The 27,479-nt window shown below is 46.5% G+C and overlaps 1 protein-coding gene across 1 annotated transcript in view; it reads left to right on the top strand.

Moving 5' to 3' along the window:
* MYL3 (myosin light chain 3) overlaps positions 1 to 27,479 on the top strand; it is a 255,613-nt gene that overhangs the window by 70,912 nt on the left and 157,222 nt on the right. Inside the window, exon 2 of the mRNA XM_078662471.1 lies at positions 19,493 to 19,520. Within this exon, the coding sequence (XP_078518597.1) occupies positions 19,493 to 19,520 (28 nt within the window). The remainder of the gene's footprint in view (positions 1 to 19,492; positions 19,521 to 27,479) is intronic.

Genomic DNA, 27,479 nt, shown 5'->3' with positions numbered 1-27,479 from the left:
ACAATATTCTGCACATCGTTTTGTGTTTGTGATTACTGCTGCAAAAACTAGGTACATAATATTCACGAATAATTACATTCAATTAAAGATAGTAAATAGAGAGCCAATCTGCTGCTCATCACTGGGATTAATTTACAAATAGAGGCCAGTAGGCACAGCCTCCTGATGCATGTAATGCACTTAAAATACCAAATAGCAACCATCAGGCAGAACCTGGACTAAAACGTAAAGGGACTGTTCCCTCAAAGCTACAACGTGTTGAGACAATATGAAGTGTCTCTCCGAATACATAGGAAATGCCAAAATGTCTATGAAGGGCATCTGGTCTGCAGATTTGGGGACCTGATGGTGATGTTCATAGGCCCCTCACACTTTACCAACATGGCGAAAAATCAGGAGAACCTCCAGGGCAAAGGTAAATTCGTGAAGATTAAACTGTTGTCCTGATAGTCAGGGTCTTTCTTCCTCATACACTCAGTGGAATCAACATTTTAGATGGTGTGCAGAGGTGCCCTGCAAGCACACAGCACTTGCCAAATTGTTGCTGTTGACATTAATTCATAACAATTCTATAATGACCTTTGTTTTCCATAATACTAGTCAGTAAATCAGTGATATATAAATCAGCGTAAGAAACAATTCCAAAATTTAAGTCCAGAATCCGACACAAGATATATAATTTGTAACCACAGGTTCCAACAAAGAGTTGTTTACAACTGGAATAATCTGCTAATCCAGTTTTTCTTCTGAAGTGGCCTCCTTTGTACTAAACGAGATGGCTGTCATGTACTGCTAGGTTTTACCAATCATGGCTGACAGTCTAAGTATTCAATGTGCGACCATAATACTGCAAAGTCAAAGTAAGCCTAGCGTCTGGGTTGTGGTTTTCAGTGTTCCTCATGTATCCAACTGTAAACTCGAAGATTATCAAGCAGGCGAGTAAATGTCAAAAGATTTATTAAGTATAAAGCTTCCGTAAAAGAGTTTTAACTTATAATGGATTAATTTTAATGTTATAATGTTTTAATGTTTTGATGTGAATATTTTACCTTTTGATATCGCCACTTGCACCTGTTTAAAAGACTATGGTCATAATAAACTAACTTTTTGACTTTGACTTTGACTTTCCGTAAAATCCCTGCTTTAATATAGAAGGTCAGGTACTCATTCACCTGTTTCTTCTGAGATGTTCAGCTACTCTCTAATTAAGGGGCGGATTTACAAGCCCCTTGCGCCACTTTTGCGAAACTTTTCCCATGTTAAAAGCGACGCAAAAGTGGCGCTAGGGGCTTGTAAATCTGGCCCTTGTATTGCAGCAGAGTTGAAAAGTGCAAGTTCTCGCCCTTTAAATGAAAGAAGTGCAGGTTCTCAGTCCTCAGTACCCGCCCATATAAAGCACTGGTTCCGTGTAAAGAAACCGAACGCAAGAGCTTTGTTATCTCTAACACATTCCAAAGCAGCTTGAGCCCTCACAGGGACTCCAAATAGAATCCTCCTCACCCAGATCATGTCAGTATCACACATCTCATTGAGCAGCCAGGATGCTCATACATCCGTTAGGGAGACAGCCTTAACAACACTCCCAGATACCCCACCTCCGGTTGTATGACAGTACAACGTGGGCTATTACCACGCGTGCTGTAAGCGCTGGATAGTGGAATAGTTTAACTTTCTATTCCAACTCCAGCCCACGTTACAGTAGGGAAGGTGTTGGAATAGAAAATTTAACTATTCCTTGTCCAACAGCGCCCTCCAGCGCAAGTCGTTGAAACGACTTGCGTTGTAAAAGCAGCGTAGTAATGGCAGCGCGTGGTAATGCTCGTGTTGTAAAGGCTGTTCCCCTACCTCCCTTCGCTCAGAAATGACAGCGATGCTGAACATCACAAATGGATGCCACACCAGCCTTCAGTGCATTTCAAAATACCATCAGCAGGAAAGCATTTGCACCTTTGCCACTATTAAATTGTATACATTTACCTAGTCACTCACTGGTTTGCCTAATAATCTAGAGTTGATGATACTGCCAAAACAATGAGACGGATTGTATACCAGGCATGGCCTGGGAGTTACCTTTGCCCAGTTGTGGCTAGAAAGAAGTGCAGGAATGCCATCGCAGTACCGATATCCTTGGTAGACATTCTATTGCCATATTCATCTAGATTTGATGTCACACTTCGGTTATCATTACAAGTGGCCTGGGAAAGGCATCCGATTTTCTCCATTCATGATGAAATTAGTCATTTCGTGGAATTGGTAACTCTAAGGGTTGGGAAAATACAACCCATTACAAATTGGACTCTCATGGTCTACTAAGAAGTAAGAATTACTGTCTGAATCAGTAATTCTGGGTCTGACTCCTCTGGTTATTCCTCATTTTGGGCTGGACTTTCACCATGATTTTTCACCTGCTTAACTGCAGGAGAAAGTAAAAAAGTCATATTTCTGATGCAGTCGGTAACTATTTTTCCTGGCTTCATTGGTATTATGAGGTCTCTCGTAATGGGGACGTCAGAATCATGGCTTGAGATAGCTGGCTTGCTCCTAGTTTAATAGTTTGTTTTTAAGATCACTAAACCACTAGTAATCTCTCTGTAATGCTGTTGTTATTGTCTTCACGGGAAGCACCATATAATATTGCTGCTTTATTTACTACAAATGAGCTTTTGTCTCTGCGGATCATGTTGTGATTCGAACTAGCACAATAGGGGCTTGCTTGGGTCTTTTATCATGTTCCAACTCGTTTACAACCATACAAGGATAACGTGTGAAAATGGAAATGAGGATTAGACAAAATGTGTCCCAACCAGAAATGAAATTCAACAGGGATATATGGACACCCATCGTCTTTTTTAATTTATATGTATCCTACTTCCTGTCTGCTTTGAGTACTTTCCTACGATTGCCTCCAAATTTAGTTTGCTGAAAATGCCTCTTGTTAATTTTGTTGGCAATATGTTATTTATTTCAGTTCCCAAAGGACTTATAACTCGTCCTTAAAGCAGTTGCGAACATTCCTCTGCTTAAAAGTTGAAAATAGAATGTTTGAATATAAACACCTTCAATGTAAAAATGACAACTAACATTTGTAAGTGTGATGATGTGAGCGCCACATTAGAAATAAGCAAACACTTATTTTAGATTCATAGTTTATTCTAATTTGCCTTGCACAACACAATTTTTTTTAGCTTTAACATGAACTCTTTAATACGCAAGGTTTTCTGAAATGTAACAAAATACATATTTAAAGGTAGGTCATTAGAACTACTGTTAGGCTTGCAAAGCAAAATTCATCAGTGGAAGCAAGATGTCTGATAATGCTGGATTAATTGATTAAAACTAAGAGTAAAGCTTTGAGTTGACTCTTAAAATGGAGTAAGTCGAGTCCATCCAAACCACTCCATCTTTTGGTGCATGCCCACCATCAATCTCCAGAAAACCGTTAACGGTAGCAACCAAAATATTACGATTAAGACATGTTAGGAACTAGGGGCCAGATGTAGGTAGGCTTTTACCAGTCGGTAACTGCCGAAATCGGCCGTTACCGACCGATAAAAGCCTTTTCCCATGTAGGAGGCTATTTTACCGATTTGGTACATAACAAATCGGTATTTACCGATTCGGTATTTACCGAATCATCATTTACCTACTCGGTATTTACCGAATCGGTAAATGAGATGTAGGAAGCACTGTAAACAGTGCTTCTGGGCTTTAACCCTATCCATGCTGCCGTCGGCCATTGGCCGACGGCAGCACTACCTCGCTGGTGCTGCTGTCGGCTAATGGCCGACGCGGCTCCACCCGTTTTGCGGAAGTGCCGCACTTCCGCAAAACGGGCGGCGCAGCCAACGGGTTAAGAATTCGTTATTTACCACCAACTATTAGTTGGTGGTAAATAAGGAATTCCTATGTAAATGCATAAATGTACATTTACACCTGTGCCATGTGACAGACATACATGCCCTTAGGGCATGTATGTATGCCACATGTGCACACCAGCACTAATCAGGGGTGCAACAGGGTGTCAAAGTGACACCCTGCCACCCTTGAATTCTTCTCAATTTTACCGAATAGGTAATTACCGATTCGGTAAATACTGAATCTTAACGATTCGGTATTTTTTACCGATTAATTACCTACATAGGATTTACCGATTCTAAAATACCGAATCGGTAAAATTCGGTGTTTTAGAATCTGTAAAACCTATTTACCTACATCTAGCCCTAGGACATACTCAGTAAAACCTCTGCAATGTTTTTACAGACTTCCTTAATTAATCCATGGTTAATGCATGGTTATCCCTAAATATTAAATAGACACCCAGGGGGATATGCAAAAGAAAGTGGCGAAGTGAGGCGTTAGCCACTTCTGAAACACAAGGCTGCACCTTATTTACAAGGATATGGTGCAGCCTTGCCTTTCCTCCCGCGCTGGCACTACACTTAGCAGTGTAGCGCCAATGCAGGCACCCTTGCACCATAATGCAAGGATGTCTGCGTGCAGGGAAGGATTGTTTAGTTGTAGGAAGGTGTCCCTTCCAGCACATAAACAATCCTTAAATGCCACGTTGTCACTTTTTGCAGCACACATGAAAGTCACAAAACAACATGTTTTTTAACAGATTGTTTATGTACAGGAAGGAAGCCTTCCTGTACATAAGCAATCCATGGCAGTTTGCTTTTTCCATGCTTCTTCCATGCACAAGGCAGCACACATTGAAAAAGCAAAAACCATCGAGAAATAATGCATTTCTCCGCGTTTCACCAAGTTAAGACCAGGTTTTCCCTGGTCTTAATTTTGGCACTGCCTACTATGTACACTGCCATTGTACATAGGGGGCAGCGTAAAAAACAATGGGTGTTGCGGTGGAACACCCACCACAACACCCAGTGCTCACCCCTTTCACGCTAACCATAGCGTGAAAGGGGGCCTGATTTACAAGTCAAAGTTACGCCATGTCAAGTGGCTTAATGCTGCCTTGTAAATAAGGTTAAGCCCCTATCACCACCACTACTTCGGAAAAAAGTGACGTTGTGGTGGCGATATGGGCTTGGACATATGCCTCCCAGTTTCCTCACATTACCATTCAACTTAATTAAGTCATTTTGAAAGTTCAGATGGATAGGAAGGCAATGCAACTGACTTGCCATAGTTGGGGGCTCATTACGTGTTACCCACCCCATCAAGAACACAATATGAAGAGTAAAACTATGGATCCAATGTGGGTCTTCTAGACACTTTGTCTGCTGAAAGCAGTGGTAATGTCCCAGTGAGACTGTGGAGGAAAATGAGATATTAGTAGGGGAATTGGGTGTGGTATTCCAAACTCTCTTATAATTCCTTTAGAAATGGGGGATCCCACCTGCGCTCCTAAATATCAACACACCTAATTCGCCAAGTATATACTGATCAAAATAATCATAATATAGAAAAACAATTATGCTGTATTAGTCACCCATATTATTTGTATCGTGATTAGGTGTGTTGATATTTAGGAGCGCAGGTGGGATCCCCCATTTCTAAACTTATTTTCACACGTATGTGTGACCTGAGGGTAGTCTGGTAACCACCCTTTTCCTACCTAGATGCACCAATGACTTACATTTCAGTGTAATTTCCTGAAGATAAATTGAGCGCCCTTTATTGCTTGGTTACCAGTTTTTCGTTTTCCTCTTATAATTCCTCATTTCATTACACTCAGGGCACACCAGGCAATGCGCAGTAATCTCCTATCCAAGAACTTCCAATGCTCCTGTTTTTCCATTAGTTCTAGGAGATGAAGCCATACAGAGCCCTATACCGGGGTACTGATAATAAGTCCCAAAGAATAAACAAGCATTGGAAAAGTCAATAGGTTTCGCCTATTTGAACATCCATTCCCACTTACACACCATAACATTGGACCCTTCAGATCTGTGGCACATACCTTAGGTGACAAGAAGTACTGATGTTCAGCTCTGCTTTAAGCCTACACTCAACAACATCTAACTGTGGTGCAGCCACTTACATGCATTCTTCTAATAGTATTTTCCAGTTTGTTGGTGTCTCCGGGGGGGTCTTAGCAGACCAGAAGCCTTTATGGCAAATTGTACCCTGCACTGAGACAACCTTTTTACAAGTTTGTCACACGATGTCTATACATCACAGATTATTACTCATGACTAATTTGGAACACCATCGCATACCCTAGGCCAGTGACCCTATATAATGAAGTCCCTTGGACTGCTGTTGGGGGAGTACAAATACAGCAATCACCAGGATTCAATGGGACCCTCGAAAGTCTGGGCCCCAGTGCACTATACCTGCTGCACCAACAGTAGCTATGCTCAGTATGGGTTCGAAGGTCCTCATGAATCTGAAGGAACAAGCAGTGAAACATCTACTTTCATATAAAATACAAGCCTCGGTTGATGCCCATAGGACTGGCTTATACATGAAAGTGCCTCCTACACATAACAAAAAATCAAGCAGTTGTATGCTTCTGAAGGAGACAAATGGGAGACACAAAACAATGTGTGGTATAGAGTAAAGACAAGTAGTGGAGAAGATTGAAATTAGGGAACAAAGAAAATCAGGGGTACTACACACTTCAGTTAGTAACTTCAGGAACGCTGAAACTAAATGCAGCAAATACAACTGATATATTATGTGTTTGGCTATAGTTCAGACATTTTCCAGCACTAATCCTTAGAGATGAGCGAACCACTGAAAGCTTGAGTTAGGCTCAAGCCTGAAGCCTGGACTGGCTCAGCTCTAGGTCCCGTTGGAACCTTGAACCCATAACAAGCGAAACTTTCATTTGGCTTCTGCCTGCCTCCTTCCCTGTACCCTGGATGCTGCGTTACGGTCAGAGCTGTCAACTTTGGAACTGGGGAATCATATTTGAGTCTCGATGTTAGCTCAAAAACATGTGCTTCTGGGTAAATCACTTAGGGCCCGATGTAGGTGGCAAATACCGGTCGGAAACAGCCGAATTCGGCCGTTTCCGACCGGTATTTGGCATCTTGAGATGTAGGGGGCCAGATTTGACATATTCTGTAAATTTACCGAATCGGTAAATTTACAGAATCTGTAAAATACCGAATCGGTATTTTTACCGATTCGGTACCTTCCAGATGTAGGTGGGACTCTTCTGAGTCCCACAGGCCTTACAGATTCGGTATTTTAGTGTGGCTCACTGGTTAGAGGAGGCAGACCTGGAAGCAGAGGTCAGCCCGGGACCAGAGTTCAATTCCCGGCTCGGCGGGGTCTTGAGTCCTAAAATGTCCATGGACTCGACAATTCTCGCTCCGGTGCCTAATCGATTCATGGGTTCACACTCTGCGACTCTGGGCAATAGATTGCTTAATCTCCACAACGGCCCCTCGCGGCGGGATGCCTGGCTTTCACCTTGCGGATACCCTGCCGGGGTATCTCACAGGGGAATACCAGGACGGGTTCCCTAAGCAAGCGCTTAGAAACCAGTGGTGATTTGCGCTATACAAATCCATGTACATTTACATTTACATTTACAATCCAATTGGGTGGTAAAATACCGAATCCAGGTGTGCATGCACATGTGTGCATGCACACCTGTGCCATGTGACACACAGACATGCCCTTAGGGCATGTCTGTGTGCCACATGGCACACATGCCTGTATTTGGGGTGCTAGAGGGTGTCAAAGTGACACCCCCTGCACCCTTGCAGGAATCAGTAATTACCGAATCGGTAAATACCGATTCGGTATTCCCTATTGATTCCTATGGGCTTCAAGGCCCATAGGAATCAATGGGGGATACCGATTCGGTATTTACAGAATCGGTAAATACCGAATTGAAATACCTACATCTCCCCCCCTCTAATTTACCACTTCTAAAATACCGAATCGGTATGATTCGGTATTTTAGAAGTGGTAAATTAGATTTACCTACATCGGGCCCTTAATCTCCCCAATGCTATAAACAATTAATGGGGACCATGTGTAATGTAACTGGTGCTCATGTTAAGCTCTCCAATACATTTGGATCGAGTTTGCAGTATATTAAAAACTGCAGAAAAAGGGGCGTGGCCAAGATGGCGTCGGAGTAGGACGCTTTCTCGAGCCTCTCCGACGCCGATCCTGCACAGCGGCTTACAGCGGGGTCCTGAGGCGTGCTGCCTGTGCTGCTTGTTCGGCGGAGGCTGCCGCTTGCTGGCGGAGTGTTCCGGTGTCGCCGCCTCGGTGAGGGGTGCCCGGCAGGAGCTGTTCGGAGGGAGCCGGGCCGAGGCCTGTGAAGCAGCGGCCTCGCGTGCCCCGGAGGCCGGAGGAGGCGGAGCGGTCCTGGGCCCTGAAGCGGCTTTGGCGTGAGCTTTGCCGCGATGAACGGGTGAGGCGGAATGCGGACCGCGCCAGCCGAGGAACACTGGCTGCTCAGCGTTTGAAGGTGCTTTGGCGGACCACTCCGGGGACTGGAGCCACCGGGAGTGGACTGAGGAGCCGGCGACGAGCTTGAGGGCGGCCCCTGAGACCGCCGATAGCGGACGCTGTGCACAGCTCCGGCGGGGGCAGAACGAGCGGATTTCCCCCCCCCCCCCCCCCCTCGGAGAGCTGCGGACTGGTGAGCGTACCGGCGGGGGTGGAAAAGCGGAGCTGCATAGTGGCGAGGCCCGGTACCTCCCTGGGACACACGCCACGCTGAGGCCTTCCATACTTGGGCCGAGGGGCTGCGAGTGGCTGGGAGGCCGGCGCGTGATCTTCTACGCGCCGGCATAACGCCAGCGATGCCGTGCAGCGTGGGAGGCTGGCCCGTGGTAGTGGAGGGGCTTTAATTCTTCAGTGGCCCTGCTAATGGACCTTGTGGAGTGACCTGCCAGTGCGACTGTGACGCACCCCCCCGGGGGAGGCCCCGCCGGCGCGGCTGCGACCTTCAGCTACACACTGGCGCCAGGGGGAGCGGAGACCTTGCGGCTTGCTAGCGCGGTTCTGGAGAGCGGGGCATTTGGTCTGCTGCCCACCTGGGTGGGCCCTACTGGCGGCAGGGCGCCTGGCGCTACCTTGGAGAGGTTCTGTCGGTGACCGTCCGGACCGGCCCCTCCCGGGTCCTGGGCACTGGTGAGGACACAAGCTGTAGTGGGAACCCTCGCCGGTCACCAGCCTTGGGGTTTGGGCCTCCCTAGGGCCGGAGGGCCCCTGAATACTAGCGGCGTCACTGCGTGGAGGTGGCCTGGTGGAAGAAGAGCCGCACTTTGGTCGGTGCTCTCATATCGGAGAGGGCGAATAGCGTCTTCAGCGGACCGCTCCGGTGCGGTGCTTCACCGGTCCGCATCTCGGCCTCCCGGCTGCGGTTGTCCTGGGCCCAGGTGGCAGTGCGTGGGAGCAGACCGCAGCCATGTCCAACTCACAGCGCAGAGGGGGGAAGACGGGGAAGGAAGTAGCCCCCAAATCGTCGCAGCAACCGGCGTCGCCCGGTGCCAGCGGTCCCTCCAGGCCATCGGATGATGAGGCGCCGGCAACTAAAGCCTTCATGAAGGAACTCTTCGCGACTATCAAAGAGGACATCTCAGAGCTTCGTACCCAGCTGGCCTCGGATCTCAGGGAGGTGCGGAGGGACGTGGATGGGATTGGGGAGAGAGTGGCGACGTTGGAGGACCATGACCTTAGCATTGCGAGCGATGTGCACCAACTCCAACAGGATATCATACGCCTCACAGAGCAAAATCTGGACTTGCAAACCCATGCGGAGGATTTGGAGAACCGCTCCAGAAGAAATAACATTCGCATCAAAGCAGTGCCGTGGGACGGGGAAGCGGGAGACCTGCGTGGATATGTCCTGGCGCTGTTTCTCCAGATCCTAGAGGACGAGGAGATGCGTGACATCCAGATGGATAGGGTGCACAGAGTGGGGCTGCCCAGGAGGGGCGGGGGTCCACCGCCGGATATCCTCGTATGCGTACATGACTTCCAGTTGAAGGAAAAGATATTGAGGAAAGCGAGGACCACTGCTTCGCTGCAATTCAGGGGCCATCACCCCCAGCTTTACCAGGACCTGGCGGCGTCGACCTTGCAGAAACGAAGGGACTTCCGTCCTGTGACCGCCTTTCTCCGGGAGCGTGGCATATCCTACTCCTGGGGGCATCCTTTCCGGATCATCTTTAGATGGGAGAATCGGTTGCGTCAGATCCATTCCCTGCGGGAGGCGAAGGAGCTTCTGGGCATTGAGGACACAGAGCCGTCGCAGGAGCCGCGGGGCTCCACATTCCGGAGACGGCGTCGTTCTTCCTCGTGGCGCAGGGTGGGCCCGTCCCCGGAGCGGCGGCGGCCGGATCCGGCAGCTAGTGAGCAGGAGAGGGGGGAGGCGGTGGCTTCGGTGGCCTCCGCCACTATGACGGATTCTCAGACGAGCTCTGGAGCAGCGTGACCCCGGTCTTATGGAGTGGCGTCGGAGGGGCTCTTGGCCTGAGGTCCCTGGGGTACTATGGTACTTTTGGAGAAGACACCCCGGAACTTGGACCTGGGGGTCCCCAGGTGGTCCCCCCTGCCCCAACCCCGGACCAGCGGGGAACTTTTGGACCTGGACCTTCTGGAACTGAAGACTGCGTGGTTCAGGTTCAGTGCATTGAGTTGCATTTTGTTATTCTTTGTTCTTGGGGGGGTTAGGGGTGGGATTGTTGGCGCTCTGAACATGGGTGTCGTGGCGGGATGTTTTGGGTTGGGGAGGGAAGTTCGGGGAGTGGCGGCGACGTTGTGTGACGAGTGTGTGTGGAGAGGGCCTTGGTCGATGGTTTTTTTTGTGATTTGTGTATGGCTTGGGGAACCGCCTTTGTTGATCCTTGCGTTACCTGGGACTATGGATGCCTCACGGGGCTTGCGGAATGACCGGGCGGGCCTTCTGGGTTGGTTGGGGCTGGGGTTCTTCCCTAGGGTCCCCGTGTTTATCTACCTCCCCTGGGCTTGGCTTGAGGAGCGCGTGTGGGTCCGGTGCGAGCGCCGTGGCTGTTTGGCTGTGAGCATGGCGTGGAGTCTGTATAATCCCTTATGCCTGTCAGCATAGGAACATGGAATGTGAAGGGTCTTAACTCTCCGCAGAAGAGACAGAAACTCTGGAAGTACATCCTAGATCACCATTTGGATGTGGTGGCTCTCCAGGAGACCCACCTGGCTAGGAGGGATGAGTTGAGGCTTCGACATCGGCAGTTCCCCCTTATCTATAGGGCCTCTGCGGCCACAAAGCACAGGGGGGTAGCCCTACTCTTTCGGGCTTCCCTGCATTTTCAGCCCATGGGAATGAGTGTGGATAGGGACGGCCGGTGGCTATTGGTGAAGGGATTGTTACGGGGGCGCTTGTGTACCTTTGCTGTGTTGTATGCCCCTAATGCGGGACAGAATAGCTTTCTGCAGGATCTGTTGGACAAGATGGGGGACTTTGTGGAGGGTCATTTACTTTTGCTAGGCGATTTCAATATGGTGTGGGACAGGGGCCTGGATAGCTCTGGAGGCCGCAGGGCAGACACTGGCGTCTTCTCAGACGATACTAAAAGGCAGTTGGGAGACCTGGGACTGATCGACAGTTGGCGCTTTCTCCACACGCAGACCAGAGATTACACCTTTTTTTCCAACGTACACCACTCGTACTCCCGCATTGATTATATCTTGCTGAGTCAGGCCCTTCGAGGGGACGTACAATTAGCTAGCATTTTTCCACTCTCGTTATCGGATAATAGCCTTGTGGTTCTGGGACTGCACTGGGCCGCCGGGGGGGATGGTTGGCGCAAGTGGTATTTCCCGGCAGCGCTAGTGCGAGATGAGGTGTCGTGTAAGACCCTACGCAAGGCAATTGGTGATTTTTTCCTCCTTAACCCGCCGTCGGACACGTCGGTGTATACCACGTGGGATGCGTGCAAGGCCTCCTTACGGGGCACGTGCCTCGCCCTCAACGCAAATCTGAACAAGCTAAGGCGCGAAGAGAGGGAGGCTCTGGAATTGGAGTTGGCTACCTTAGAGCAGGCCCACAAGGCGAACCCCTCCAGGGTGACCCTTCGCCCCCTGACGGCGGTCCGAGGGAAACTGAGGGCCCATTATAATAACAGGGCGGAATTCACTCTTTTGCGACTTCGACGCACCTCCTACTCCCAGGGCAACAAGATCGGGCGCCATCTTGCCCGGCAACTCCGGGACAAACGCGAGAAGGAATATATCGGGGGCATTCGTGATCCTGCGGGCTCTGTTCTGCATAGAGACGCGGACAAAGCGGCCATTTTCGGGCGCTTTTATGCGGCACTCTACTCAAGCGATGCTCTCGATCCTGACGCACAATCCAGATTCCTGGAAGGCCTATCTCTCCCGCAGGTCTCTAGGGAGTGGAACGAGTCCCTATCCTCCCCCATCACTCGGGAGGAAGTCTTGGATGCCATTAAAGGCCTGAAGCTGCACAAGGCCCCCGGGCCTGACGGCTACACGGCCCTTTTTTACAAAACGTTTGCCTCTGAAGTGTGCGACTACCTGGTCTCCCTCTTCAACGCAATGGCGATTGACGGCAGGACCACGGATTCTATGGCTGAGGCTTTGATCAGTGTTATTCCCAAACCGGGGAAGGATCCTGCTTTTTGTACGTCCTACCGCCCGATAGCACTTCTCAACCTGGACGCCAAACTGTATTCTTCTATATTGGCGGGCAGGATGCAGGATCTGATGCCTGCCCTGATCCATCCTGATCAATCGGGATTTATTAAGGGCAGACAGACCCACGATAACCTACGTCGCGTCATACACCTCATCGAAAAGGCGGAGCGTTTTCGCATACCCGCGGTGTTAGTAGGGCTCGACGCAGAGAAGGCTTTCGACCGCGTCGACTGGGGGTTTCTGCACCAGACGCTATTGGCCTTCGGCTTCTCGCCTTCTTTCGTGAGGATGATTGAGGCCAATTACAGTGGGCCCACATCCCGTGTACTTATCAATGGCCATAGATCCGCGAGTTTTCGCCACTCCCGAGGGACGCGCCAGGGATGCCCCCTCTCGCCCCTTCTCTTTGCTCTTAGCATTGAGCCATTGGCGTTAGCGGTGCGAGACAACGAGAGGATTCTGGGACTTCCCTTTACGGGCGAGCAGCACAAAATCTCGCTCTTTGCGGACGATGTCTTACTGTCTATCAAGGAGCCGGCGCTGTCGCTGCCGCATGTCCACTCTGTGCTCTCTGCCTACGAGGAAGTCGCGGGATTTAAGGTTAATTTTGATAAATCCTTCATCCTGAACCTGACCCTCTCGGCCGGGGAGGCACAAATGACCAGGCAGCTCACTCCGCTAGCTTGGGCGACGGAATCCTTGCTCTACCTGGGCGTGCGGTTGACTTCCTCCGTGAATGCCCTGTTCCACGCTAATTTCCCTCCGATGCTTTCCTCGATACGGACTGAGCTGGATCGTTGGAAGCCTAAATTCATCTCGTGGCTAGGCAGGATCCACGCCCTTAAAATGGTGCTCCTTCCCAAACTGTTGTATTTATTTCAGGCCTTGCCTATTCCGGTAGGGCTAGACTACTTCCGCCGATTGAAGACCATGATGCTACAGTTTGTCTGGCAGGGAGGCCGAGCACGACTTCCATTCCACGTCCTGAGGCGCCCACGCTTGGAAGGGGGGGTAGGCTTCCCAGACATGCATTTGTATTACAAGGCTGCTCAACTGAGGGTCATCGTGGAGTGGTCCCAACAGGAGTCGGAAAAACATTGGCTCCACATGGATCGTAGCATTGCGGGCCGCTCCATCTGGGATCTGGTCTGGAAGCCTAAGGCAGACCGCCCCAAGAATGCTTACATTAGCACCCCCACGAGTACGGTGCTGAAGGTGTGGGACACGGTAAGCGGTGACGACCGTTGGACCACGTTCCCGTCCCCATTCACCCCGATTCACTTCAATCCGGCCTTCCCCCCGGCCCTCGCGGAGGGTCCCTTCGACGCTTGGAGGAAAGGGGGCTGTAGGGCCCTCACCCACCTGTTCCATGGCGCCGAACCCCTCACTTTCCACAACTGTATGAGGGACTACGATATCCTCCCGACGGAACGCTTTCGGCATCTCCAACTCCTACATTGGGCGACATCGCCTGCCGTGGTAGATGCAGCCACCAGACCCTTGTCACAATTTGAGTCCTTCCTTCTTCGCACTTCTACCATGAGGGGTACGATTTCTTTCCTGTACAAATTGTTATTAGATACTGCCGTGTCTCCACGTCCTCGTTATCAAGACCATTGGGAATCCACTCTGGGGAGGGACATCTCTGCCAACGAATGGCGGGCCCTATGGAGAGATGTGACAGCGAACAATCACTCTACTGACCTCAGAGAAGCACATATGAAACTCGTCTTTGATTGGTACATGTACCCCGCCAAATTACACCGCATATTCCCGGCCACCTCGGATAGGTGCTGGCGGGGCTGTGGGATGCTGGGAGACTTTAAGCATATATGGTGGGATTGCCCCTCCATTCAGCCGTTCTGGGCTGAGATTCTGTCCCACATTAGAGACATTTTGGGTTATCCGGTTCCGAATTCCATGGACTTTGTCCTATTAGGGCTTAGGGATCCACTGCTTGAATACCAGACCAGGGCGGATAAGCGTGTCATGTGGTTGTGTTTGGGTGCGGCCAAGGTGACTCTGGCGGCAGCGTGGAAGTCCCCATCTACCCCGGCTATTTCCTTGTGGCATGCTCGACTGTGGCGTCTGTTGAGCATGGAACGCCTCTCTGACATCTTCCTGGGGAACTACAAGAATTTCATGTACAATTGGGGCTCACTTGTGCGATTTCTGTCCCGAGGTTTGCCCTCGGCTGTATGCCCGTCAACGCTGCGGTCTCTCCATCTTTTCCAAATTTGATTTCCAGGATGTCTGAATTGTTTGGTATGTTTGTTGGTCGCCGCCACTGGGGGGAGGGTGATGTTGGGGAGGGACGAGGGTGGGGGGGAGTTGGGGTAAGTGTCTTTAGTTCTTCCTCCTTGCTGCTCTCTCGCGGCGACTAGCTATGCTTTGGGAGGGCCACTGGGCCGTGAGCGGAGTTCGGGCGGTCTTGTCGACCTGAGGGTGCCTATACTGGACTTGAGCTTCTCATTGCCTGCGGACTATGGAACCATACCGCCCTTCCTCTTTGGATGAGCCCCTCTCCCCCCTTTTTTGCACCCCCTGTGTGGGGTTTTATGGCGGCATGTCGCCTATCTTTCTTTTTCCTTTCTGTTTCCCCTCTTACTGTCTACCCCCCCTTCTATTTTCAACTGATATATTGCAAAATAAAAGTTTTATAAAAAAAAAAACTGCAGAAAAGTCCACAACGTGGTAAAAAACAAAGCTTTAACACAAGGAAAGACAAATAGATAGCCATTTGCTGGCTGATATATACAAAGTGACACCAGAAACCCTGGATAAATTGCGGGTTCCCCACTTAAACTGTGTGATCTTAGACACATGTTTTATTGCAGCAAAACTTTATTTTCTTCATTATCTAAATGATGCACTTTCAAATATGTGAACTCAGCTGAGTTGTACAAAAACCTATTGTGATTTATATAATAGACTATTATGTTTCTCTATCACAATCTGGAGTTACAGGGCTTACATGACAATTGCCTTGCCTGTCAGTTCACTAACAGTTCATGGTTTAAAACCATCACTTTTAATAAAGAACTTCCCAGTGTATTGTTGACATATTAATGTATAAGCTTCCACATGTTGAAGAAAGAAACCTTTTTGATCTTATGTGATGTTTAGCGTATGATTTACATACCAAACATTTATAGGGCTCATGCACAAGCTAAAAAACTGCGACAGAGGCCCTCCCTGTTCCTTTGGTGGCTTATCCATCTCTACTAATCCCTACTACAGAAATGTCAAAAAAAGTCTGAAGATTGTCACATTGTTTCCATGGTTTCTAAATACCAAGTTATGAGTTTCTCAATCACCTTTTCCAATAAAACAAAGTACTGCAGACCACTTTTCGTTCATGTTTGTTGCTTCCAGGAATGGATGGTACAAATAAGATTGGTGGGGCTGTAGGAGGAGTCGAGATTAGATGGGATAGGGAAAATAAAATAAATAAAACCACTTACCTGTGCTCGCCACATTGTGCTCGCTGCATCGCCGACTCGGCGATGCGGCGATTGCAAAGTAAGTGGTTTTATTTATTTATTTATTTTATGTTCCCTATCCGTCGTATAGCGACTTACCCCCAGCCATACCCCACCTCCCCTCAGCTCTCCCCTGTACCAGACGCGCCTGCGTCAATAAATATATGTAGTCCCCAATGTTCACGAACTCAAGCAACCATTCCGAGTCTGACATCAATCGTTGCACAGTATCCAAACACTACAAAGAACAACAGTACTTCTCATTTGTGCAAAAATATGATTAAAACATATGTGAATATGCAATAGATGAAGCCCTAATTGCTTTCAGACTATGTTACATCCTACACAACTGAAAGTAGAGCCCAAGCAAAGCATACCAACCCCACAAGATTACCCATAAAACTGAAAGGCAATCCACTTGGGTCGTGGCTGCCCTCTTCTGGATCTCATTGCACATACATGAGACTCCAGCAAAATGCAAGAGCCACCACCAATTTGAAAACATTTCTTTTACTGAGGACTTTCACCGCTGATAGCACTAAGATCACCCACCTTTGCCATAGGAGTGAAGTGCCGCGCTCAATATATAACCGATCCTTCTCTGACAGCCAGCTATAAGATGCAGAGGGAATCCCTCTCACCACGAAGGGGCTGTTTAGGGAGACGCAATCTGTAGTCCTATGAGCACCATCACTTAGACAATACAAATAAATGTAATTTATGTCAGTATTGTTATATCCCAACATTAAATTAAGATGAACCTAAAAACAGCTAAAATACTGGTGCCAACAACAGACATGACAATTGAGGGTTTGGATAACATGTTGTTCTATTTCAGAGACAGTTACAATATATGCTACAATTTAGATGCATAGTTTCTGAGACATTGGCACGGATACTGTTTTCCTCGAAGCGTGCTCTTGTTTAAACAGCCACAGGAGCAGGGAAAAGTTTGGAGCTGCTGGCTACCTCAGTCATGTGGAATGTATCGGACGTCAGTTGCATTCCATCAGGCTGTCAACACTCCCAGTGTGGTAATTGGACAGGCAAGGAGGGCCATTGATGTCTTCAAGAACCTGAGTCAGTCACCGGTCACCACTTGTCCAGACCCTCCCAGTGATCCTGAGATTTTCAGAAATTTGATGGTTTTGCAGATTATATTTTCTGAGAAAGCCCAAGCGGACTGCAAACTGCCTCATGCGTCTTATACCAGATACTCCTGTGGGAAAAGTCCACTCAAATGAAAACAAGGAAGAAATGGACTGCAGTCACGTTTGAATTGTAAAAATTTGCGATATTCTGGGTTAAATGGCCTGCCCATGCCTCCATGCCCCTGCGCCACTGTAGCTGCTGCACCAGTGGATGAAACACTCCTGGTCTATATAGAAGACATTCTTTTTACAACCATGTCTGGAGACAAACTTTCCATGGCACCATGATATGACATGATACCTTCTCTGCCCCTCGAAATATTTGCACTTTTAAGAATATTGCGTGCCGCTCGTTCTTACGGGAAAGTCAAACAAAAGCCCAGAGGTTCATCCAATATAGTTACCTGCACCTAAAGCGTACAAAAGAGAGAGCTGACTAAAAACGCTGCAGCTGCTTTCGCAATGGTCTACTCCCCTTGACTGTATGTTTTTTTGTGAATTATGGTCCGTGACCAGTCAAATTGCTATGTGAAATAAGTCATGACTGATCTAATATTTCCATAATTGGATACTTGCAGACGGGTGTTCTTTGCTTTGGAACTGAAGGCATTATCAATACACAGGAGGATCGGGCATTCGAAAAAAAGAAAAAAACATCTGGCATTTTTCGTGGCCGCTTCAAGAGCACAGGAAGTGAAACCACCTAGCTCAACCTAAGTTTGGCTCTATAGAGAGATACAATTGAATGCTCCCAATGTCTCAAGCACATTTAGAATGCATGTCCCAAGTGGTAAATATTTTACCAGGATAACATTGAGCCATTATTTGAGCACGTAACTATTGCCAATGCATGCGAGTGGTGCTCTGCTACTTGGGGCGGTGCCAGGTCTTCAACAAGCTCAGTAAAAATGGTGCTGACAGGATGACATTACCTTAATCAAGCATGCTTTCAATGTGTGTAGCCAGAGAAAGCAAAGTCAAGTTCAACAGTAAGAACAGTAAACACGGTGCGGCCCAAAACCAAATGAAAGAAGTTCCACCCACCAAAGCGGCGAATGGAAATGAGTACTTGGGCCACGGGAGACTGATAAGAGAAACACACAAGCAACAACAGGTAATAGACCGCCACAACTAATCGAAGCAAAGGAAAAGTTAAGTGACACGTACACTGATAACCAAGAAGTAAAAGCGGGATGTAAGTACCTTTAATTACCTTTTAAGATATAATAAATACAATAAATTTCGCAAGCAAAGTGCAAGCGCTGTGCAGGAGAAACCTAAAAATACGGTGTTGGAGATTTGTAATTACATTTTGCTTTGTGGACGGTAATATGTAATAAACTACAAGGACATGAGAGTGAGGAAATACTTTTAACAATATTGTTTTTGGTATTTCACATGATTGAATGTGTCTGTGTGCTTATGCATATATACAGAATTTGCACCAATTCATTTGACAAGGACCAGTGACCTTTACAAGTGGTGCTCCCTTCACAAGAGTGTGTGTCCCATCCAGCTCTTAAGGATGCAGGAGATCCACAAATCTGTCTGGGATGGTTCCTCCACTTCCACATGCCACTCCCAACATGGAACATACAGGGCTTCATGTATTGTACCATACACAGGCACACATACATCGATCTCGCAAATACACTCATACGTATGCTAAACAGCGCAACCAACTAACGTGATGTAGGCTAAGGGTGAGTTAGGTGCACAGCATGTAATTCACATTTGTTCGAATTTCTTAATTCCAATTGTTTTAGACTAAAGATCCTATTTAAGCACTAGAATCTTTTATCTGAAGATACAAAAATGCCATTAGATATAGTTTGTCGAACTTAAGGGATCATTTGACATTACAAAATAAGAGTTTTCCTGAATGAATATGATCATTATCTTAGTTCTATCTGCTGTTTCAGTGGAACAAGTATATGAGCTTGGAGATGTCTGGATAATAAAGTGTGATTTAGTGCCATTTTCTTTCAGCTTCAAAGTAAATTAATTGTGTCATGATTTTTCATTTTATAGCTGTGTTGCGCATGTACTAGTTTTTATTCATGGTGTGTATGAAGTACTGTTTTTGTGCACTTGATGTGTCTTGGCTACCAAGCAGCAGAGCTTACATTTTCAAAAGTACTCAGGACTGGAGTCCTTCTATATAGACCACTGTTACGTTAGAATGTTTTTAAATTCAAATTATAGTAGTAAAGAAACTTTAGAAATCGATTAATTGTTTTGTATCATAAACATTAACTAATGCTTTATTCATTTGATTTGCAGATTGAATTTACAGCAGATCAGATCGAAGGTAAGAATCAAATAAGCATTTCGAGCCTTAGCTATGCATTTTCTGAGTAGCCTTAATGAATTATGAATCCGTATCAATATTATAATTATAACTGTTATTTTATTCATGCGGCAAAATAAATGTGAATGTTGCTTTAAATGTTAGGTACGTTCAATAACATTGAGCCACGTTTTAATGGTGCTCTGTAGGTGATAACTGCATTACCATGTAATTTAAAGCTGTATCTTTGATACGGTTGTACGTTGGAACAACACAGGGAAATACAATGTATGCCTTAACCCCACATTTCTTACCCAGCATTTGTTTACAATGTGTATGCTTTTACAGCATATGTCATTACCACGCTTTATTTATATGTATCAAAACAATGTATTTGTGAGGGGAAAGCCCCCCACATCCCACAACTTACTTTAAATGTGTGATAAAGGCACACGTTGTGAAAACATACACATGGTAAAACATGCGGCTAAAAAATGCATGGTAAAGGCACAATGTGGTAAAAACCTGGTTGTGAAGGCTGTTTCCCCCTTGATACAGAGTTTGAAAGATTCACTTTCCTTTTACTACAGAAACTGTGTGAGTATCTCTTTCTATGTCCCATCACATCTCGCTAGCACTACATATATCTCTATCCATGGTGTATGTTTGGGTTGCCACCTAAATGTAAATGTACTGGATTTGTAGAGCGCACGGCTGCCCGTGAGCGTCCCGGCGCTTGCTTAGGGAACCCGTCCTCGTATTCCCCTGTGAGAAACCCCGGCAGGGTGTCCACAAGGTGAAAGCCAGGCATCCCGCCGCGAGGGGCCGTAGTGGAGATTAAGCAAGCTATTGCCCAGAGTCGCAGAGTGTGACCCCGTGGGTTGAGTAGGCACCAGAGCGAGAATTGTCGAGTCCGTGGAATTTTTGAGCCCGAGACCCGCCGAGGCGGGGAATCGAACCCTGGTCCACGGTCGATCTCAGCTTCCAGGTCTGCCGCCTCTAACCACTGAGCCACGCTTCTCCTAGCACCTAGCACCATCCTTGCCTGCAGCTGGTCTGTGAAGGCATATAGGTAGCATTAGATTGCTGCCATGCACAGCAACAACTCACAGTGACAGCTACCACCTTGAATGGTGCTTGCTCCTTCTCCCTTGGAAAGAGTCAGAGCAAAAGCGGCTCTCTTAAGGAATGGAAATGTCAGGCGGGTCATGTGAAGGTGTCAAGGATGCAGGGCAGAGATCATTTTTTTTAAATGAGGTAGGTTAAGTGAAAAGCGAGGTGAAAGAGAGTGCAAGCATATTTTATACATTTGTAAATATAGGAACCAACGAGGGAGAGAGACAGAGCGTGCAATGACTGTGGGACATCAGTTATTCTTTTTTAATAAGTTCAAGGGACGCTCGGAGAAAGGTGAGGATGACATTTTCTCGAGCACATTTACTTATATGATTTGGCTGAGGGGTGAGATGGGAAGGGTACATGAAGGACATATGTTTCTAAAACATTGAAGGGCAGATTTACAAGAAACTGAAGTATCTGTAGATATGCGTCAGTTTCCCTGCACCAGCCTGTGACACCCTTGCGCCACTATGGATGTGTTGTATTTACAAACCGGCGCACCATGGCGCAAGGATTGACAGATGCTTCAGAAATTAGGATACATCTGTTGGCGCAAAAGTCACGCATTGATGGAGTCGCGTCGCAAGCATGACGCAACTCCATCAATGCATGTTGAGGCCCATACTTATTGTACTGCATCACTCCTTACACCTGCTTCAAGCAGGCATAAGGTTTTGAGGCAGTGGAGTCCTAGAAGTGGTGCAGAGAAATCTTGTAGATTTCACTACATCACTTTTACGGGGCTTTCCTGCGTGGTAATGCCCACCCTGCATACATTATACGCAGGTATAATATGATGCAGGGCTTTCCAACGTGACGCATCTCCCTAGATGCGTCACGTTGTAAATCAGCGACATTGTTTACACCGCTGCTGTGTCACAAAAGTGATTCAACGGTGGCGCAAAAGTGTCGCAAAGGGCTTGTAAATCTGCCCCTAAATATTTTTATATTTTATGTACCTATAATTTCTTCCCTCCTCAAAACCTCGTCCATCAACCAATGGGGATAGGGGCTCCAAGAAACAATATAAAGAATCTAAAACTGTACAAGGATAGATACTAACATAGGTATGTTTTCCATGCTGACGTTTAAGTTACAATACAGACAACTCGAGATTCAATATCATTGTGCATAACGTGACTTGGAACTCTTCAGTAGCACAATAACCCGGTTGTGGATGTCTAGCCATGTAGAATACAATATACTCTACATTGGGTGTATCCCAAGGACTGCCTCTATATATTTCTTACACTGCCTGTCTCCAATGTGTAAAAAAACCGATGGTGTTTCACTTGGAAAGGAAGGGTAAGTGTCTTCATACTACTATGTCTTGATACCGGTGCAAGATCACACTGGCAGCGTGAATACCACCAGAATAAAATGGCAGCTGAAATGATAGTCCAGGTGGACCTTCAAGGACATGTCATTTGTGGCAATCCAAGACTTTTTTGCTGACATACTAGGAGTGTGTTTTATGACCTTCAGGACGATTGCACCCTTGAGCATGTATATCCTATAGTCGGCCATTACTACTTCCCTTGGCACCATTAGCTGTCTCGTTTTTGCCCTTATTAACGAATGAGTAGTGAATCCACTGGGTGGTTTTTAAGCTATCTTGGAAAAATGTGTGCCTGTAGAAAAAACTGCACACCTCTCTAGCCCATGTGGTTAGGAAGCGTTGAATACTAGTTGGTTAACTCCAGTACAGTCTGGCCAGAGAGGGGCAAAATGTGTTTCTCCCAAAAAATTTAACCATCAATGCAATGAGTGAATCGATCACTCATGCTTTCTCTTGTCGGCCCAAGGTCAAGTTAAATAAAGGGAAAACAAACTGCTTAAGGCAATGCAATTTATTTACGGATGATAGGTTGATTCCAGGATTTGTGGAGCAGGTGAGAAATGAATCCTTACCCATGTGGAAAGAAGCACAGCGAGCGATCAATAAGGAAGTAGTGGCGAATGTGCACCTATTATACATTCATTCTTGGATGCCAGCTGGAAATATTAAGAGAGCGAAGACTCAATGAGAACCAGACAGACAAATATTAAAATACGAACACGTGTTGTTGAGGGGATAGTGAATTTCACTTGCAGTTTTGAATTTAGAGTTTAGTGTTTTGTGATAAAAGACCCTTTGGACATGAAGGAAGTGCTAGTACAGCATCCACCAGAGCACCAAATGATGGGCCAGTTTTTACTGCTGCTGTAGTAAGTGCAGTAAAAGTGAACTTACGTTTTTTTTCTGCCCTGATGTCATAAAAATGCTTAGCCAGGGTTCAATAGGAGATGTGCGTTTTTTTTCCACAAGAGAATATACCAAGATTTCTGTTTTTTTCATGATGACCGTAACTTTATCTAAGAAAATGTCTTGCACTAACTGAATCAGCCACATGCTCTGCACTAGCCTAGTTTATTGTGTGATTTACAGAGTCTGTGTAGACACAGGTATCGCATGGGACCTGTTGTACACAAGTGCAAACCTCACAGTCCTTTACCTCAAACGGTGGACTCTCACGAGCCGAAGCTATATGTTGGGATTTGTACTTGTAGGTACCTGGTGTAAGGAGGATATTGCTCTTAAAAATTCCTTGTAAGAGCCCTAGTTTTCACGTGGATACCCCCCTCACATAATACATGTAAACCCATAAAACTCCTGGGAATTAGGCATTTTAGGCAAAGTAAAATGCATGATTATGCCCATTGCTTATCAAATGTGTTATTTGGATGCTCCCATGTCAATTTGTGGGTATTTCTTTTTCAAACCTTAGTAACATTGAGGAGCATGTTTACAAGCCCCTATTGCCACCACAGCGTACCTTTTAAAGATGTTGTGGTGGTGCTACGGGCTTTCCCGTATTTACAAGGCTGTGTTAAGCCACTTAATGTGACTTATCTCTGCCTTGTAAATAAGGCACCCTTTCATGCTAAACCTAGCATGAACTGGAAGGGCAATGGGTGTTGCTGTGGGCGTTCCACAGCAACACCCATTGATTTTGGCGCTGCCCCATATTTACTAGGGTGGCGTAAATATGAGGCGGCGCCAAAATTAAGACCAGGGAAACCTGGTCTTACCCTGGAGAAACAAGGAGAACTGTTTAATTTTTCCTCGTTTATTGCAGTTTCCATGTGTGCTACGTTGTGCAGCACACAAGGAAATAGCAAAACACAATTGATTGTGTATGTGCAAGAAGGTGTCCCTTCTTGTCCTTAAACAATCATAAAAATGACGTTTTGCAACGTCTGTGTGTGCTGAATTAAGTAGCGCACATAGAAGTTTCAAATGACCATTTCAGATTGTTTATGTACAGTAAGGGACACCTTCCTGCACATAAACAATCACTCCCCTCAACGCATTCACCATTGCGCAATGGTGCACGGGTGCCTGCGTTGGCGCTAGGCAGCTAAATTTAGCACCAGTGCCGGGGGAAACGTAGGGCTGCACCATATTCTTGTAAATATGGTACAGCCCTTCATTTCTAAAGTGACGGGGCACGTTGTTAGCGTTCTTGGCTTAAAGACATACTTTTCCACTTTCCTTGTAAATATGTCCCAAAGATTTGTCATTCATGACATTCATGGACATAATTGCACATTTTGTTTTCCATCTTTATAAGAAAACCCAAACTCCGTGTGGTACCAGAATATCATAGGCAGAATATCGCCTTGCATGAATATTGTGTCTCAAATATAATTTACAAAATTATTGCGCCATTGGAATTAATAATAGGAAATGAACATTCATTGTGATAATATTTTTGTAAACGATTTGGAGGACATGACACTCACAGATGATATCTTTGCATACAATATTCTGACAGACAACACTCCAGTTCTCCTGTTCCTTAATTTTTTCACCGGGCTCATACAGGGTGAGTGCATCCTATTACAGATAATGCACTGTCCCCAGGGTAGTCCTGAATTCAAAGCTGACCCAGGTGGTTATGGGGAGAGGGTTTAGGGAATGGACACAGCGCCTTAGTGATAGCTCGGGCGACTTTCAATGTAGCTCCTTCGTCTTTTACAATCCAGGCATCGCCTGCCTGGTGTACAAAGTGGTAGCAGATGTACTCTTAGATGGGAAAAGTGAGTGACTGCATCCGCACTTAGTGGGACATCTGGGGAGCCCATGTAGCCCCTATTGCCCACTTTCAGAGGGTCCTGGAGGGTGGGGCACATTGACTATTTTGTGGTGGACTGTTAAAGGGCTCTCTGGAAACATCTTTGCCTCTGCATTCATGTCCGTAACATGGCGCAGTGCAGATGCAAAATATTTCCTTCATGTGAATAGGCCCATGACCCCACGAAAATGAAAGAATGCCCCTTCAGGATCACTCTGGTGGTACATGTGTGCCAGCACGGTCTGAATGACAAAAGAGGCCGTAAAAGCATCTGTGGCCCCTCTGTAATGCCTAATTATCCTGGGTGCCTAGAACGTGGGTGCACACTTCCTGGAGCACTTTGGGGCATATTTACAAGCCCCTATCGCCACCACAATGTCACTTTTATTGACGTTGTTTTGGCAATAGGGACTTCGCCTTATTTACAAGGCAGCGTTAAGCCACTTAACGCTGTACTTAGAGTGAAAAGGAAGGGCAATAGGTGGTCGTTCCACCACAACACCCATTGATTTTGACACTGTCCCCTATTTACAAGGTTTGTGTAAATAGGACACAGTGCCAAAATTAAGACCAGGGAAAACCTGGTCTTAAACAGGCAAAACAAGGAGAAATTATTGATTTTTCCTTTTTTTTACTGTTTCCATGGCTGCTGCCTTGTTCAGCACACATAGAAAAGCAAATTGGCCTTTGATTGTTTACGTGCAGGAAGGTGTTACTTCCTGCACATAAACAATCAGATAAATAAAAATGACGTTTTGCAACTTCTATGTGTGCTGCGTTAAGCATCACACATAGAAATTTCAAAACGCCATGAATTATTGTTTATGTGCGGGAAGGGAGACCTTCCTGCAAATTAACAATCATTCCCCCAATGCAGACTCCCTTGCACTATGGTGCAAGGGTGCCTGAGTTGGAGCTAGGCAGCTGAACTCATCGCCAATGCTATGGGGAAACTCAGGTGTGCGCTGTATTCTTGTAAATACGACGCATCCCTGCGTTTTCAGGATGGAGAAGTGTGGCGTTAGCAATGTTTTCTTAACGCCACGCTTCTCCCTTCTGTTGTAAATATGCATATGCCCCTTTATGTATTACAGCCCCGGTTATAAGTAACGTATAGTGAAAAAACTGAAAACAAAATATCAAGGTGGTGCAATTCTTTAGGTTTCGAGAGACTACTTCGCCCTTCACCAGTTAACGATAGTTTGTTTTATCTTTTTCCTTAATGGGAGCAATTATGGGGTCTTCTCTGATCTGTGAAAGCTTTACTGTGACCTCAGTGAATTGTTTGTAATTTCGGAAGTACAGCACATGCCTTGATTTCCTGCTTAAGGGCCCAAGTCCACATCAAGTGGGGTTGTACAAACGGCCCTCGAGGGCCCGGGAAAGTGATAATTAAGGCAAATGGACTGCATGATTGGTAGCATATGTTAAGCGAACTCGCAAATTTGAAAAACAGCAACACGCCCCATTATTTTGCGATTAGGGCTTATAAATGATCACTTCGTCAATGTGACTGAGCAGTCTGCCCTGTTAGGAGGGCAGTAGAATTTGAGGGGAGCCTATAGCACGCTTCACGCTGCTGAGAGTTCTTTATTGAGCCCGCCATGTCCAATTCTCTTTTCTTTTATAAAAGTTTGCAGATGTTCTCCAAGTCATGCTTGATTGGGCACACAGGGCTTGCACATTTCCTTCCTCGTTTTTCTGTAAGAAAGCCGTGCTCCAAATCCTAACGATACATTTGGGGATTTCTAATTTACTTTTTAATGAAGTCAAGTCTTCTGGTTTAGGGGCCAGACGCCATTAGCATATTTTTACACAAGAGCGCATGCTTCTTTCATTAGCAATAAAGGAGCATCACAATCTCCACCACATGTTCTTTTTTGACTCTTTCCATTTCCAAACCCTCTCCGTAACTTTTGGTTCCATCAGTTGCAGCTATGATGTCCCTCCAAGAGTAGTTATGCCTTTAGAGGAAACATTGAGCCGATTTTGTAGCCCACCGCACAAATCCAAAGTACAGGCGCCAATGAATCTCATGTTGCAACTGACAACTTTATAGTTGTAATTGTGAAGCATGATTAATGCATACCTGATGAAGTTTGAAGTTGTTTCTAAACGTGATGTCAGGATATGGGTCAGAGCCACAATGCACAGTGTTGACTGCCAGTTGGTTAATCTTAATGAATGTCATGCATTGCTGTCATGCGTGAGGCACAATCTCGGGCCAACTTTCTTGTGGAGTTGACAACCTGCAGAGTGGTTTTAATCTTTCTGGAAAGGTCTTTGTGATAAGCAATAAATTGTTTTGTCGTGTGACTCTCATAGAAATACTTTAGCAGGAATTCAAGATTCTGAAGCTGAAATGTTGTTTCCACTGTTGTAATGTCCTAAGATGAAGGCCTCTCTTACTCTGTATTCCCTCACTGTAGCAGATCCCTATAGACCTGAGGGATAGGACAGAATGGCTAGTGATCATCTGCTATTTTTGCCACTTTCTCCTGCCTATCTCCTCAGACTGAGAAAGGCAGGAGAATTGAAATCAGGGGCGGCTGCGGTCCGAGGTGAGGGGGTGGGAAAGAAAAAAAGAAAAAAAAATAGAAACTTGCCTTTCCTGTGGACCGCCGTAATCTTCTCCTCCCACGCCACACTGCTCCACTGCTCTCGCCTTGACGACACTACAATTCCCATAGGCACAGGCTCCCAAACCCCACTAAATTCCAGTGCTTCTTCTAGCATGAGAGAA

Source organism: Lissotriton helveticus, chromosome 10 (assembly GCF_964261635.1).
Source record: "Lissotriton helveticus chromosome 10, aLisHel1.1, whole genome shotgun sequence".
NCBI classification, from domain to species: Eukaryota; Metazoa; Chordata; class Amphibia; order Caudata; family Salamandridae; genus Lissotriton; species Lissotriton helveticus.
This window is presented reverse-complemented; position numbering and strand designations above follow the sequence as displayed.